General features: G+C 41.3%; 3 protein-coding genes across 3 annotated transcripts; 2 read left to right on the top strand and 1 right to left on the bottom strand.

Moving 5' to 3' along the window:
* Positions 1-1667: 1667 nt before the first annotated feature.
* LOC129595005 (BTB/POZ domain-containing protein 1-like) lies at positions 1668-4395 on the bottom strand. The gene is made up of 6 exons (XM_055491906.1): positions 4064-4395; positions 3875-3994; positions 3070-3229; positions 2583-2764; positions 2330-2465; positions 1668-2218 (listed from the first exon to the last, which is right to left on the bottom strand). Exons 1-6 carry the CDS (start codon positions 4216-4218, stop codon positions 1964-1966), a joined length of 1008 nt encoding a protein of 335 aa, XP_055347881.1. The 5' UTR covers positions 4219-4395; the 3' UTR covers positions 1668-1963.
* Positions 4396-4613: 218 nt separating this feature from the next.
* Positions 4614-10347, top strand: LOC129595016 (bridging integrator 3-like). The gene is made up of 11 exons (XM_055491918.1): positions 4614-5077; positions 5187-5248; positions 5312-5460; positions 5526-5566; positions 5633-5693; positions 5803-5883; positions 6301-6435; positions 6825-6975; positions 8168-8368; positions 8428-8601; positions 9928-10347. The coding sequence occupies exons 1-11, from the start codon at positions 4995-4997 to the stop codon at positions 10056-10058; spliced, it is 1269 nt and encodes a 422-aa protein (XP_055347893.1). The 5' UTR covers positions 4614-4994; the 3' UTR covers positions 10059-10347.
* Positions 10348-10727: 380 nt separating this feature from the next.
* Positions 10728-14909, top strand: LOC129595003 (uncharacterized). The gene is made up of 4 exons (XM_055491904.1): positions 10728-11629; positions 12200-12410; positions 12944-13120; positions 14294-14909. The coding sequence occupies exons 1-4, from the start codon at positions 11486-11488 to the stop codon at positions 14446-14448; spliced, it is 687 nt and encodes a 228-aa protein (XP_055347879.1). The 5' UTR covers positions 10728-11485; the 3' UTR covers positions 14449-14909.
* Positions 14910-16146: the final 1237 nt, after the last annotated feature.

The following is a 16146-nucleotide window of genomic DNA, read 5'->3' as shown; positions in this document are numbered from 1 at the left end:
TGAAATCCCGATGAAATATCGCGTTAGGTAGAATAACTAAACACCGCAGAACGTATTCAGGCGGTAATAATCTTGTGTTGGCAAAATTGGGAAAAGATGGTATAGATTCGTAATGGGCTCGTACTGGGGCGAGCCACCACACAAAAAAAATTCAGATGAAAAATATGAAAGGTCAGAGGAAAACTGATGTTAACATAGATCTCAACCACGATCTGCTACCAATTTGCGGGCGGCTCGCCCCATATAAATCTACGTATGTATATACGCTCTAATCAACGGGACTCGGCGCCGGCATTTTATTCCACTGATCAGAGGAGCTCCCTCTGCGCTAGCACAACCGACACCATATATACTGCCACTGCGCAGCGCAGCTGCGCAAAAATCAATAGTCTGACATCACATCTCCAGATCGTTCTGGATACTTCCAGAACGCACGTCAGTCATACTCTGATCATGCGTACAGCGCGTGCACATGCATACAGCCTGTATGTGGGAGATATCCCACATTGCCGCATATAACGGTACAGATAGTTGGGCAAACAGTGGAATATCCAGATTTAATGGTGGTGTTGGCAGAGGCAGCTCCGTTAATGGCGCATTGGATTCCGATAGATTTGACGTATTCAAAAGCGGGATGACGGTCGAAACTGGTGGGAATGCGGTCCGCAACATAAACTTTTCTTCGTACTGTTTTCACGTTTCTCAAAAGACTGTCGAAGATATTCGAAAATATCGTTCACCAGTTTTATGAAACGGCAGTGATGATATCATTAGTTTCTTGAGATGATCGGCAAAATCCAGTTGTAGTTCAACAGTAACGTGGTGACTGACATTTGACGGACATGATTTCAATAAGCCATAAGGTAAGGTCACGGTAACATACGGTAATCGTGTTACTGTGCAGTAAAGCAACGCCAGGTCGGTTCCAATGGTTTACTTTCGTGAGTAAAAGTGCTAAATTTATTGATCGATCTCGACGTGAGCAAAAGTGAAGTAAATGTCCAGAAACCTGGAGCGATGGATCATCCTGCCCCACTTATGCACTAATGTTCTTTTAAACCATGATTATCATCAGCAGGAGACTCTAATTTTCTCTGCAGATTTTCGTTAGCGCACATAGTTTCGCGCTGAGTATAGAGACGAACGAAAAACGTAACTATTTTTGACCGGAAACTGGGAGAAGTGCCTTTACTCCTTGGCCGTTATGCTACACATTCTCAACATCAAACTAGCCTGGCTGGTTATAACGGGCAACAGCGGGCTGCGGTTCGGTTATTTTAGGATGTTTCCGTCGAATGCGCGCATGTTGCGGGACTTACGGCTCAGAGAATCACGAGGAGCGTTCACACACAGTACTGTTCAGGGTAAAAGGGAATATGCAAGATCACGAGCCAGCTATGATTACACAGTCAGTTTGCTTATTTTTATTTGTTTATTTTTATTTATTTATGTTTATTTTTTTATTATTTATTTTTAATTTATTTAATTTTTTATTTTATTTTCCTGAAGTTAGTTTGTTTATTTCAGCCTTCTCTCTACCACGATCAAGAATATCCTGCACGAGGGGGTAGAATACTTCAAAAACAAAAAATACCAGAACCGATAGATTACGATTACCAGAATCGAGAAACACCAGTTCACTCTGCGGCTAGATCGCCAGCGTAATTTAATGAGAACATCCCGTACAAACGAAAGAAGAACCAGGTTGGCCAGCTACCGATAATACAATGTGCGCAGTCATGATGCGCTCATGGGAAGCTGGTCAGAACAGTTAGACACAACCTGGTGAACCGCTTAGACATCAATCCGCTTCAATAATATAAAAAACATTTGCAGGGCGAAAGAGAGCAACGTAATAAAAAGCATTACACATATTTTCCACGTCTGTTCGTGAATCAAATCCACAATCCTACGCGTGGTTTCCCTAGGAAACGCTGCGTATTTGCAATACATTTGCGTGCGTCTACCACCAGGCGACTTGTCGGTTCGGGCGTCGTCTCTTTCTCGGGCGCTTTGCGGCACGCTGCACGGACGGCTGCTGCCACAGGTCGCTGACCGAGATCGGAAAGTTTATTTCTATAATGGGCGGCAGCTTTATATGGCTCAGGTCCACGGGTTCGCGGGGGTCCGTCCGAAAGGGCAGCGGCGTACTGGTGGCGCCGTTCTGGTACAGGAAGATGCTCAATAGTTCACTGTCCAGCAGGAGACGGCCGCCCTCCTACAGAAGAAAACACACGAGGTGAGCAGGAAAGAATTACGGCAGATAATTTTATTCGAGGCCATAAAAACAAGATTTAAAATGCAGTTAATGCAAAAAAAGCATCCTCACCTTGCCGGGACCGGCAGTCAGCTGTGCGCCGGTCAGGAGCGGGAAGCGGACCAGGAACAACGCCTCGCCCAGCACCGCACGCCGGTTAGCCGTCGACGGTTCCAAAACTTGACGATTGCACGCCTCCACCGTCCATCTAAATAACGACAGTTGGGACAGTGATACGCGAAGTTGACTGCATTTAAATGTATATTAGTAAGAAATAGTACAACAATTTCATGTAATTCATGGATGTGCAGTATGTTCTATGTACCGTTCCACGGCCATGTAGATGGCGTTCTCCGGCGTGCATAGACGGTTGCGCTGCAGAATCATCTTCAGAGTGCCCTGTGTGATGGTGGTGAACTGCTCCGACTGCAGGATGGCATTGCTCTCCCACTCCAGCTTCTTCAGGCACGTCTCCACGATATCATCATCCACCCGCCAGTAAATCGCCTGCAACGAAGTGCTACTCATTAACAATACTCATTAACAATAACCACTAATATTCCAATAATATTAATTATTCTCATAAATTTGAGTGCTAGCACCGTCTGCGAGTTCTGTTAGCGCATTTGGTTCTTCAGCTCCATTTTTGGTGTCGGTAGTGATAACGGAAACAATTAAGAGAATAAAATACAGAACGCATACAGCAATAACAATACAATGAATACAAAAAAAAACAAGGTACTTTGATGTAAATGCAGGATATATCAAAAACTGATCTAGCTGTGCCAATGGTAAATTATCGATCACCCTACCTGCTCCAACAAGGTCAGACAGTTGTCGCGATTCAGGTGGGTAGTGATAAACCCCGCGCACTTGCTGGTCAACTGCGGCACATCATACTTGTCAGCGCAGCGCATGGTCGCGATGACATTGTCCACGGTCAGATTCTCCACGGCTTCGGTGTACATGAAACTGCATCAAGAAAACCGCGATACTTACACATAATATTATCATTATATTATGTAGTATTGAGCACTAGCTGTATCCCCATTACATGATGATGCATCAAAACTTAATTTAATACAAAGTACGAGTACCAAACATCAGTGTCAAGGTATGCATCCATACAACAAGTTTATAACGCGCACCCAAATTATGTCGCACTTTTTACCGTGAAAATAGATTGATCGGTTAATTTTATTATTTATATCACCCGATTTCCAAACGACGCATTCAGAATATATAATGCCTCCTTGTAATTTTTCCTTAATGTCTAATTAGCAGTAATGTAGAGAACGTCATTATTTGTAACGAAAACCAAGAAGGAATAAAATGGACATTCTCAAAACTAATAAAAATAAAATTCATATTACGCTGCCGCACGGAGCGGTTGCAAATGCTGCAAGGTTCGGAAGTCTTTGAACTTTGTTCATATATAATTTTTAGCTCCGAGATTTTCGTGAAATATAGATAAGATTAAACAAGAAAGTGATTTTCACACGAATACAGTTCACTTTAAAAAAATCCCTCGTGCGCTTTAGAAGCGACGCGTCTTGTTGCGAACCGCCTCCAAGGCAGTCACAATAATGCGCGGGTCAAACATGTTCATTCACGCACCTGAGCATGTTAGCGAAGGCTTCGGGCATACAATCAGGAATGTCGACCTGCGGGCCTGTTTCCGGTACGCTGCCGTAGAACATGGCCTGGAAGACCGCGCTGCGAATACACACGATGTACCTGCAGAGCGACATGATGAGAAACGAGGAAACGAGGAAGATATTCAGGAAGTAACAACGCTGCACATACTTGTGCGCTGGAAAGACCTGCACGTATCCCAGGCCGAAATCCCGGCCGACAGAAAATTTGACATCACTCAATTCCCCCGTGGCTAGAGTCTGTTTGATGCGGCCGTTGAGTCCGGCGGCAGGAAGCGTCGATGAAGGGGGATGTGTGGACGCCATTCGTTCGGACTGATTTCGCACTGGATGATGACAATTCCAAACCACCACCACTACGAACAACTTAAAGGCCGTCTTGGGTTAATCGATGCACACAAAGTTAGATGGCATACTCCTCAGAGGACCACAACTGGATAGTCGGGAGGAGAATGAAGAATCGAAAAGGTTCTGAATCAAGGAAACTAGAAAGTACTGTACAAAAACCACTGACAAGCCCAAATGATCAAATCACAAGTCACAAGTGCATCTTTCAAATCAGGAGCCAGCTATAGCAAAGGGACGGATGTTCATCATGGCGCCGTAAGGCGGCGGGCGCTTCTCCGACCCAACGTGTACAAAACTTCCGTTTGGCTTGCACTTGGGCGGTACGCACTGCGACAGAATCAGCCTTCCAAAGTTAATTAAATTTTCTAAAAAGTCGAAAATCTGTATGATTTAAGATTTTCTTTTATCAGTGATTCTACATAAGTTCGGTGTTGTACAATTTCTTGCTGAAGTGTGCGCGGTGCTTTAGAAATCGTAATTTATATTATACACCATAAAATGATAATCTTGTCCAGAACTGACGCAGCCATGGATTCTGCTGGCCAGTAGGGATGCTAGATCGCTGGTTGCTGATACGCTACAGTTAACTGTTAACCAGCATGACGAGCTGATCGTCAGGATCGTTCGTTATTTCGCGAGTTTTCTCTACTTCTAATCAACAGATACAATAATCAACAGATACAATTGTATCTGCTGATTATCCCGTGATATTTTGACGGTGGATTATAACGATCATGACGTCTCCGTCTACTGGTGGGCAGAACGACGCGCCCCTGGCCAGCCAGCGCATCCAGCAGCTGACGAGCGATATCCAACGGTGCGTTTAGAAACTGCTGTTTCTGCCTGTCCTCAACAATTACACAAGCTCAATGCCTGTCAGAAATTGCTGCTGTTTATGATGTTTATCATTATTTGACTCTTCACAGAATGGAGGACACCACGCGGAAACTCCTGCGTCAAGTCAAACAGTATACGGACTTTATCCTGGGTACGAACTACACATCTCCCAGATCCGAGCTTTGACTGCAGCACACTGTTGTCCATGTTGTAGCGTTGCAGAAACTGGAGAATAAATGCGCCTCGGATCTCCTGCAAGCCCCGCTGTGCTCCAGCAGTAAGCACGCGGATGCTAAGCTGAAATCCACGGTGAAGAACTGGTCCTCCAGTTTGAACGCTGTCGATGCACACTGCAAATCTCTGGTACACCCCCTACTACCCCTTCTCTTCGCAACCTTCCAGTGCATTTATGGTGTTTTGTTTTGCAGAGTGCCAGCTGCTCGGCGCAACTCTCCAAGCCCATAAAAGAGTAAGACAACGGAACATTTTTCCAAAAATAACTCTAGCAGAGGGGAATCATGATGTTGTGTTGCAGGTTTTTGGATGTGCTGGGGAATTATCACAAGGCGCTGAAACGAAGGGAGGCGCTTTTACAGGTACTTGTATGATGCGCTATTATTTGCGACTGAACTTGCAGGAGACTAGGGATTTTTATTGGAGCACGTGGATTTTTTTAGCATTTTTGAATTTATTTTTTACTGCTAGGAGCACGAACGCGCCGTGGCTCGGTGGAGGAAAGTGGAGAAAGAGGGGAAATTCTCCGTCACCACCGCCAAATATAACGAGGTAGAGCCACGATTACATTAACGTCAGCTTTACCTAATTTTTCTATTCGGGTGTTAAACTTACAATTAAATCCAGTTCAATTTATTTTGAGTTAAATTCACAAGCCATCTTCTTGTGTAAATGGAAAAATATGAAATATATAAAATAAATATATAAAATTATACACGGGGACTTTTTGTGTGAAATATTTGTTTGAAAGTGAATGAAATAATTTGGTTGAATAATTACAGAATTCACTGAAAATAATTTATGAATTATGGGTCTGCAAGACAGAGAAATAACAATTACAAGACAGAGAAATAACAATTAAATGAAGAAGTTTGATAGAAATATACAATAAATTAATAGAAAATCAAGACATTGATAAGAATTTTACGGTGAATCATTTTTCTTTAAATTTTGTGCTTTGTGGCATAGATCCGCAGCCATCTTGTGGAGACGGAAGTGGCACTGGACAGCATGCACAGCCGCATGATCCACGATCTATCCACTCTTTCTGCAAAATCCGGCGATGTCTTCCATCCGCTCCTGGCATCCTTCGCCGACATTCAGGTAAACTGATGATTCCCCCAAGCACAAATAAAAGAACAGTGTGTTGTCGATATACCAAAACAAAAATATTGAATATGTACGCATAATTGCTTGTATGTACTCTGTATGTACGTATGTACAGAAACATTCTGAATGCCGTTGTTTTTACTGAGGAATAATTTTTTTCTTAGGAATTTAAATTAATAAAATGTTTGATAGCTACATTTATGAAGGATTAAGATTAAGACATTATTATTTAATCGCTGTGTTTTTGGTAATCACTGTTTGATAATCAATGCTTAAGATATTTTATAAATAAATTTGCCCTGTACAGTACTGGTGGTAATATTATTACGCCATTAATTTCCTCGCCGTCGTATGATTGAGAATTTTTGCTGTGTTCAATGTAGAAGCAGCACGCGACGGCGTCTTACGACAGTATCAACCAGATGCTATCCCAACGCGCCGTCCCAATCAGCGAACGGCAGTTGGAGGCCGATATGCTGTACTACCGCCGCCAACTGGAGGGTCTCTCCATCGTCAAGGCGCCCTCCGCCACCGGCTGAAATCCACGCTCATTTTTACAAGAAATTACGTGTTTCGTTTCGTCTTTCGTTAGGTCAGATCGTGATGTACAGTTCATATTGAATTCTTGTACTGGTTTTAAATACGCATATAATTCGTTGAAATTGTTTGAATTGTTTCAAGTCTTTTACCATTTTTATGGGTTTATATTTCTGCGTGGGTTGAGCGCGTGGTCGATTTTTTATGGGTTTTCTTATCGATATTCAAAGTGGGGCTCTTGGCGTCAAACGCCAATGAGTCAAAGCGGACGTTATCGCGGAAAGAAGCAATAAATGTGCGGTTATAAGCAGTGTCTTGCGGTGTATTTTTATGAGAATCATTTTACAATTTCTCCGTCGTTTCACCTGTACATTGCGTTTACATAAGGACTTGCTGGCGACTGGCAGTCACACAAGCCCGTGCCTAAATTTTCCTGGATAGGAAATGCATTTTTGTGGAGGTATTCCCAATCTGATAAGTGAAACGTGAAAAAATGTGGCTGAAATTGCTGGCGGGTGTGTCCCTCATCGTGACGTCATGGGGGATGACGATGGCGCCGGGAAACAGCGGTCACGGTAGGATGGACGTTGAAATTTCACTGTTACACAATAATTTTGTCAATATTACGTATTTTTCATTTGTATTTTGTTAATACAGTAATTCTATTTTTCATTTTACAACCAACCGGAATTTCGTGTGCATAGACCCGCTTCGAAAGATGAAAACTTTTTCAATTTTTCAATTATTAACGTCATTTCGAATGGAGAAAATGAACGGATTAAATAAAGAAATATTTACACAAAATTATGATGTGCCATAACATGTTCTGGCGCACTGCAGTGACCCTAAATAAATTAAAATTATCTGCGTTTTGATTAATTTTTTGCAAGATTAACTTCTTGAAAAGCTGCAGAATAAATTTTTTATATATATTTTGGATGCATAAAATGATCTTAATTAAAATTGGTGGTTTATTTAAACAACAGTGATGTTCGTCACGAAATTTGCAAATTTCCTGACATGTATAGGTGACCTTAGTATTAGAACAAATTATTTTCTAATATTTTGATTATTTCGTGCTTTATATATGGCTTTAATAAAAAGAAACATAATTATCTTTAAGTTTCAGTGTTCATTTTAAATAAATAAAAGCAAGGCAACGCTGTGTTAAATTTGGTCCAATATGTAGCCCACGGGAACAACGGCGGCCAGGACATGAGCCAGGAGCAAAAGAGCTTTATGGTGCGCTCCTTGACTGCATTAGAACTGCCACCGGGATTGAAGGCTTGTGAGATTGACGCGCATTGCGATGGCAAACAGCGCTGTGATTCCACGGTGAAGCAGTGCATACAGAAAGAATCCCCGGAATTCCCGCTGCACTTGCTGGACGGTGTGTAACTATATGAGAAAGGTACAGAGAGGCCAGTAATTTACTGGAATTTTTTGTAGTGAGTTGCGAGACGCATTATCAGTGCCCGTTCCTGTACCGTTGTGCCAATGCCACGTGTACGTACGCCTTCTTCCGGGCATGCCGGAGTAGTGCGGATTGTGCGCAGGCCACCGGGTGGGATTACGATTGCCGGGAGCGGAGTGACCAGTTCCCCGGACGGCTGTGCTATCGAAGTAGGTCCAATCTTTTCTGGCTACGATCAACTACTAGTAATTTATATATATATATATATATATATATATATATATATATATATATATATATATATATATATATATATATATATATATATATATATATATATATATATATATATATACCAGTAATTTTATATATATATATACCCCCGGCATTTTGGAAGCACATCTGTGTATGCAAGTACAGTGCATTTAACGAGTACGTTCGTGTATTGCACTTGTATCTGTACAACTACAATACACACTGGATGATACGTATAATTTACAAGTTATATTTACCTGTAAGTGCCGTTTTCGTCAGTGCAGGCTTAAAGAAAGTTGCCCCGTACAAGTACTAACATGGCCCAAATTCGAATACATACGCGAAAACGTTCGCTTCCGCGCGCTAAATTTTGGAATTATTTTTAATTAAATTTGAAAAAAATGTTAGAATCTGGTGCGGTATAAAACGAAACTTCATGTTTATGTAAGTTATGTGTGTTTAATTTTTGTGCAATGTTTGCGGAAGATTCGTCCATATAGTGAAATTCGGGAAATTCGTTATAATTAAGAAAAAATCAACAATTATAACTCGCCAACCGCATGTACATGTTGTGTGCATGAATGATTTTCACGCCAGTGTATACAGATTACGTGGGTTACATATGTAATATCCATAAAATAATGCGAAAAAGTGTTTTTGAGTGCGCGAAAACGAAAGATCCGTGCATGTACCCGAATTCAGTACCATGTACTGGGTCAATTTCTTGAAAAATTGTTTTATATGTTGCCGAATAAATTTTTTCATCTATATATTTTTGTTTTATTCAAATTAAACTGCACCTTTTGTTACGGCTACGTGTTATGTTACTATTACAGTGGTAGCACCTTTAATAAGTATCATGTCACAAGTACAAACTTAGTACTAGAAAACATTTATAACCGAAACACTTCCTCAATATGCCATCCTGATCGGAAATTGTACCCATTACACAAATCGCATTCGCCCGTTGTATCTGGATAGAGAGTCGCTGTCTAAAACACTCTTTCGCACGTTTCTGGCCTGTGGCGGTGGCGATGCCGCTTTACATGAATTAAATGAGTAACTTGCCTGTTGGTTAAATAAAACATCAACAATACAAGTCTACAACTACCTACCTAATACAAATTTAATAAATTTTGTATAATACCTCCATAGAGGTCATGGAAGACTGTAAAGGTAACTACGTACAGCTGGTAGCAGTACATAATACTGTAATTATAAAAATGTCATGTGCAGCTACTTGTAATGGCCAATAACATCGATATACTGTATCTGCATAGAGTGTCTGATGGATCGGGACTGTTACGACTGCAACGGCAGTACGTGCCGCTATCCGGAGTATCTGCAGAAGATCATCGCCTGCTGCGACGGATACTGCAGTAAGAAGATTGCCTGTGATGACTTCCGCTGACCAACTGAAGAACGATTTCCGGTACTGACCAGAATCCCGTACCGGCCTGTTTGTACGGCTGTATACATGCATATTGTGATAAACACAGAAGCAAAAATAATTTCCACGCTTGTACCGCCTTCGTTACCGGCATTAAGATCAAAGATCAGGAAATCGGTGCTGCTGTACTTCGGCCATGTGATGCATACTTTCTTTTTTTTAGCATTCCGTTATTTAATAATTTTAATCGAGAATATGGAACACACTATGCATATTTTCTAGCATTAACAGAATAAATTTATTAACACGGTTATTTATGCGGTAACGATTACATAATATTAAGAATGGTAAGAAGATATTTATCGGGAAATTTGTGTGGTTGACTGGTGCATGAGAAAGCTGTGATGGCCATCGCCGAATTCCACGTGCTGCTGAATGCATATGCACGGCACTTCCGGTGGCTCTCCCTGACTCATCTCCTGAGTCAAGCGGTCATTGCTGCCAACTGGCTTTAATACTTCCGCCGTTTAATGTGCATACACTATATACACTACAGTACATGCTGTTTAATGTACGAGTTAAATACATTCTTGGATGTGTTGGCATGAAATTCGATGTATTATTCACCGATTTTATCCCGAACCGATACGATGCCTGCAGAATCACATGGTATTATCATGCAACAACGCTATACATGTACAGGCATACAAACATTCGCGATACTACATGCTTAAACGTCCAATAATGGTTAAAAACACACCCTGTAAACAGCCGCAATAATATTCTGTCTATTTTGGATTTGTTTATTATTCGTCCCATCCAGCCGTGTGACTGTTATCCGGCGCCGAACGATCACCCATTTTGCGCTATACTGCGCCACGATTATCATATACCGGCGCTAAATCAGGAAGACGGTGTTTATTTATCGGGATATTCTGGGAGTATATGTCGCTGCGGCGTTCGTACGCCTGCCCACCCACATTCTGGCTGCGACCGTATATTATCGTTGACCCCAGACGCGTTCGGCTGGTGCGGCGGTTGTTACTCAACCGGAAGTGGACTAGTGCTGCAGTGCACCGCGTCGGGCTCGCTGGCGCTTGACCTGGACGTGCGCCGCGGTTGTTTGTGCAAAGACATTTCCACTACACAACACTGTATACGCAGAATGCCGCGATCGCGGTGTCCATAAACGGTATCGGCGTGTGACCGAGTGCCTATCGGATTACTGGAGCCAGCTAATTTGCGTACTGGCCATATCGCGTCAATTAAGCAGCACTTTTTTCCCGCCATTGGAACACCGTGCATTCGACTTTATATAACATGCAATCGCCGTCTGATCAGGCTGGTTAACGTCGGGAATCCATAGAATTTACACTCTCTATAGAGATTTAATAAGTGATTCGTATTGTTTTTGCGGAAGGCGAGCGCGATTAATTGCGCGTAATGCGATGGCTGACTGGCGTATCACGGATCCGACATTGTCGCTGTTGATCTGCGCTGTTCTTTGTTGCCTAATAAGACTGACATTCGTCAGCGGCACACCACTTCCGGCGGCGGAGGAAGCCGTCAATGGCAAGGCAACCGGCAGCAATGTACGTATATAATTAGAGCCGCACACACAGGCAAGTACTAGGTACAATTACATATGTGCCGCAGCATCATAATAATTACTTACGTTAATTTCTACAGTGCAGTGTAGAGACTTATGTGCACAGTGCAATACACGTGTTACACGTGTATAGTGTATACGGATTGAGGTACTGATGCCCCAGTTTTAAAATTAATTTGATCATGTGGCCAATCGCTTCTGAAGTTATTGTTGGGTTTCAAATATCAATTATAAATTGACTCATATTGCAGGTTAGACGCAAATTCATAGTGGATTACAGTATTACATTTGCATGCCTAATAAAAACAGTAGTTTCTGGCCGGCGATCGCTTAATTCGCCTTATGTGCATACATAAGTGCTCTTATAATATTTTGTTTGCAAATCTACTCGTTTAACAACTTTGCTTAATAAGCACGCCATTCTTCTGATCACCGGTCGATAGAATATTCATTTGCGAAGTACACTTAATTATTTTTTTTGCATTTTGCTTACCGGGACACTAAGAATGCAGTGGTCACAGCTACTGTTATGATTTTTGTACGCTATTGGCAGGGTAACGGCAACAACGGTAACGGTCACGAAGACCATTGGTCGTCGCTAACGGAGACGCAGCAGTCTTTTTTACTGCACGCCTACTTCACCAGCGCGATGCCGCAGGAGATCAAGAGCTGTGAACGCATCGAAGAATGCCCCGTCGGCACACGCTGCGACAAAACCTGGAAGATCTGCGTCCCCAAGGAGTCACCGCATTTCCCGTCCACAGGTACGGCAACTAACCATCGGCTTATGCATCTCTCCTGTGCGTATCCGTACGCGTATGCAGCAGCTGGAATTTGTATGCAAATTCCAACTGCTGCATACGCGCACGTACCGGGTACGTACATATTTACGGGTACGTACGTATCTGCATTACTGTGCGCGATTTATATGCGCTGCGCTTACAGCGGTCAAAGGGCTGTTGGACGGGCTTGTACAATTATGATAAAGATAATAAACCGTACATTGTAAACCGTATACGTATATTATGTATTTCGCATTTACCAGAGATTAGGAGAATTATATTTAGGAGTAAGCGTTTGCCCCCAACGAGTTGTAATTGTTGGGTCTCATTTTTTGTGCTTTTCAAGTTTTCATCATGATGTTTCCCTAGTTTCTTGCCTCACTGTCCTGTCATTCTTCATTTGTTTTGGTACTTGGTTTGTACTTGTACTGCGATACTTATTAAAGGATAGCAAACAAATGCTAATTTTTGCCTACTGGTATTAAATTTTGGTATCGCTGACATTCGCTGTATAGATGGAATGTGCGGGAAGCACAGCGACTGCAAGCCGATGTACCACTGCGCCAATAGCAAGTGCCTACTGACCGGTCCACTGGCCTGCAAGGCGCTGGACGAATGCTTGACGATCCCCGGCATGGACTTCCACTGCGTGGAGATACCGGAGCAGCTGCCGGGCAAACGATGCTGGCGCAGTACGTACATTGTACATCCCATATTATCTAGTATTGACATTAAAAACCTTACGGAAATTTTATGGCGATCGCCCCCAAGGGGTGGATGGGCAGGTGCCAAGAGGGGCTGTATGTTTAAACCTGGTTTTCACTACACAGAAATGTTTATTGTAGGCCAGCAGCATGAATGTCTTCGAATATTTAATTTTCAGTGTGTTATAGATACTGCGCGACATGCAGTTTGTCCTTTGTACTGCCTATACAATAGAGCACCGGCAATCGGCAACAGCGAATAATATGCATAACGTACTGTACCGTCGGTACCGATACATACGTACCTACTGACCGATAATTTCGTATAATTCACGAAAACCATGCAGCCCCGTGCCACTCTGCCACTCTACAATAGCGTAGCGCCAGTAAACTGCGCTATTGTATTTGTAGAACGACACTGTGCAATCGTAAATTTACGGTAAATTTTAACTTCTTAGTTTCTTACACGCCATTCCATGATAATGTTTCTATCATTTTCTTATCGTTACACACAATACAAGCGCTAGGGCGCGCCCCTTTGAGTTTCAGATATGAAATTTCGATTTAACAATAAAATTAAGAATGTGGAAATATGTTGCCTATTTTGTGCAAATATTTCGTATAATATTATTTGAAATCGTAGAATTAGTAAATTATAGAAATATTGGCCCCGCTGCGCGGGGCCAGCTTTGGAAACATTTTGAAATGTTCAGAAATTTTTAATAATGAATAACTCCCAATACTCTAGTACTGTTGTTGCAATAGCGGATTGTCATTATTGAAATATATTGTTATGACAATGAGAAATTCTTATAATTATGTACTCGAATACCAAGTATGCATGTACTTACCTGTTTATAAAAAGTGCTGAATAGTGAACGCACTTCGTCATTCTTAGTTAATATTAGATCTAGTACGTGCTGGTAGCGACTAGAGAGTAGTAATGTGTTAATAATGATCAACACGGGTAACTGTAACAATATAAAATGCAGACCAGCATTTCATCAAGCATATTATTTAATAATTCTTACGCATATTTTTTACTGGCATTTTAATAAAAAATTATTTAATCACATATTTCAATAAATTTAAACCTCGGCGCATAAGTATAAATTACCGCATGCCAAGAAAACTGACATCAACGAAGAAACTGTGATGCAGGATGCCAGAGCAGTCGAGACTGTATGGAATGCGAGGATCCCGTGCTCTTCCCTGACCTTTCGATAGCCCACTCTTGTCGCGTACCGCTGCCGTTTCGCAACTCGGTGGTGTGCCACGAGGGCTACTGCAAGAAGAAGCTGCCAGGGCAAGAATGAGCAAATACACAGCGGACAGACAACATAACATACATTATGGCGCATTAACAATGACCTTTAAGTGTTTGTATCTCTTGTTTGTAGGATGCACGTACCCGAGTTACGCCGCTCGGTTCAGTTCAAGTTTTTGATATAGCTACTCTGCGCTTATGACATATAATTTGTATTAATTTATAAAACATGAAAGCGAATTCTCGAATGCATATGTGAGCTTATTTATAAAAATAAGTGACCTTTATGTATCACCTAAGGTGTGTAGCACATGAAGGACAAATACTTTATAAATACTTTAATAATTACTCCACTGTACGTGCAACGTGTTCATGATTTTCGATATCTTTATTCTGATTATGTTTATATTGTTCCAGCATTAGCACATAATTATGAAACGCGCGCGTGTGCTTCTGTACTTGTACGAAAATACGTACTGTACGTATAAGTTGAACAAGATAACAATGTTGTGTCTACCGCATAATACTACTTACTATACAGCATGTTAACGACGAGATTATGGTGTAGCGTTAAAAAAAAAACGAAGAACCCAAAAATATTCTCATATTAGGCATTTATTATATATATAATGTCCATCAAAGTGCGAACGTGGACATATAACTTTAGTATTATAATTACGTACGGTAATTCTTATAAATTGCACTTAAAATTTCAAGCGTTTTCCAAAAATAATATCAGCGCATGAACCTGAAAATTCATAAAATCGATCAGCTAGAGTCGATATTGAGCGTAGTGCCTTCGCTGCCGCGTATACGTGGTTTATTGAAATTCTGACGCCGACCTCTTGCAGCGTCTTTGGTCTGAAGAAAAAGCCAAACGACGCACGCGCCAGCATACAACACAGGATTTACAAGTAAACCGCGGTGCTGTTGTTTGCATAATGCTTGTCAGTATTAAACCGGCAACATTGCAACAGGTAGTAAGGTACCGAGTTTACTCACCGGCGCACCAGCCATAATTGGTTCTGGATAAGTGAGTTTGAATTATGGTGTTCGGAAAAGGTGTTCGATACGCATGATTTGCTCCTCAAATTTATCACCACATTGTTATGTATCCACACATTTAAAATAATACTATTAGTTCGACGCCTGTAATTAAGTTTATATAAAATTAATGACCTTTATGACTGTGTCACTTGCATGCATCTGTACCATTGCAGTGATTGACCTAGTACCTGCTTGACATCTGCTTCGACAAGTATGTATTCAAACAGCGGCATTAAATTGAGCAATGATAATAACAGTAATAAATAATAAAATGGTTATACTGCTTGAATAGTTAAAAACGCATTAAATCACTAAACGACGTATTAAATAACTAAAATCCAAAAACAATATGTTTAGGTAAAGAATTAAATTTTCAAAAAACACATCTAAGCTAAAAACAGAATCAAATAAATTAAAATAAGTATGTAATTCGTTACAGTAGATAACAGTAAAATACACAGCCTAAATTTAAACTTACTTAAACGCTTACTAAACAAGAAAGCATCGCAAGTCTTTAATCCTACATTTAATAATCCTATATTATTAAATGTAAAGCTTTCTCCTGATATTTTATAAGCGCATGTACCGGGCAGTCAGAAAAATTATTCGAGAGTTGATTTGAATGCCGGTATGCTGATTATCGCCATATTATAAGCAGCCGGACTTTACGAGTTGGCAGGTAAAAGCCGGAAAGACGTTT

This window comes from Paramacrobiotus metropolitanus, unplaced genomic scaffold (assembly GCF_019649055.1).
Source record: "Paramacrobiotus metropolitanus isolate TYO unplaced genomic scaffold, Prichtersi_v1.0 Parri_scaffold0000073, whole genome shotgun sequence".
Lineage (NCBI taxonomy): Eukaryota > Metazoa > Tardigrada > Eutardigrada > Parachela > Macrobiotidae > Paramacrobiotus > Paramacrobiotus metropolitanus.
The sequence above is the reverse complement of the archived record's forward strand: the minus strand, read 5'-3'. Positions and strand labels throughout refer to the sequence as shown.

Excerpts from the sequence above, each read along its gene's own strand:
- LOC129595016 (XM_055491918.1), top strand. The coding sequence starts at position 4,995 with ATGACGTCTCCGTCTACTGGTGGGCAGAACGACGCGCCCCTGGCCAGC. Across the intron at positions 5,567-5,632 it reads CTCTCCAAGCCCATAAAAGA|GTTTTTGGATGTGCTGGGGA; the intron begins GTAAGACAACGG and ends GTTGTGTTGCAG. Across the intron at positions 5,694-5,802 it reads GAAGGGAGGCGCTTTTACAG|GAGCACGAACGCGCCGTGGC; the intron begins GTACTTGTATGA and ends TTTTACTGCTAG.
- LOC129595003 (XM_055491904.1), top strand. The coding sequence starts at position 11,486 with ATGGCTGACTGGCGTATCACGGATCCGACATTGTCGCTGTTGATCTGC. Across the intron at positions 11,630-12,199 it reads GCAAGGCAACCGGCAGCAAT|GGTAACGGCAACAACGGTAA; the intron begins GTACGTATATAA and ends CGCTATTGGCAG. Across the intron at positions 12,411-12,943 it reads ACCGCATTTCCCGTCCACAG|ATGGAATGTGCGGGAAGCAC; the intron begins GTACGGCAACTA and ends TTCGCTGTATAG.
- LOC129595005 (XM_055491906.1), bottom strand. The coding sequence starts at position 4,218 with ATGGCGTCCACACATCCCCCTTCATCGACGCTTCCTGCCGCCGGACTC. Across the intron at positions 2,466-2,582 it reads ATCTACATGGCCGTGGAACG|ATGGACGGTGGAGGCGTGCA; the intron begins GTACATAGAACA and ends GTCGTTATTTAG. Across the intron at positions 2,219-2,329 it reads TGACTGCCGGTCCCGGCAAG|GAGGGCGGCCGTCTCCTGCT; the intron begins GTGAGGATGCTT and ends TTTCTTCTGTAG.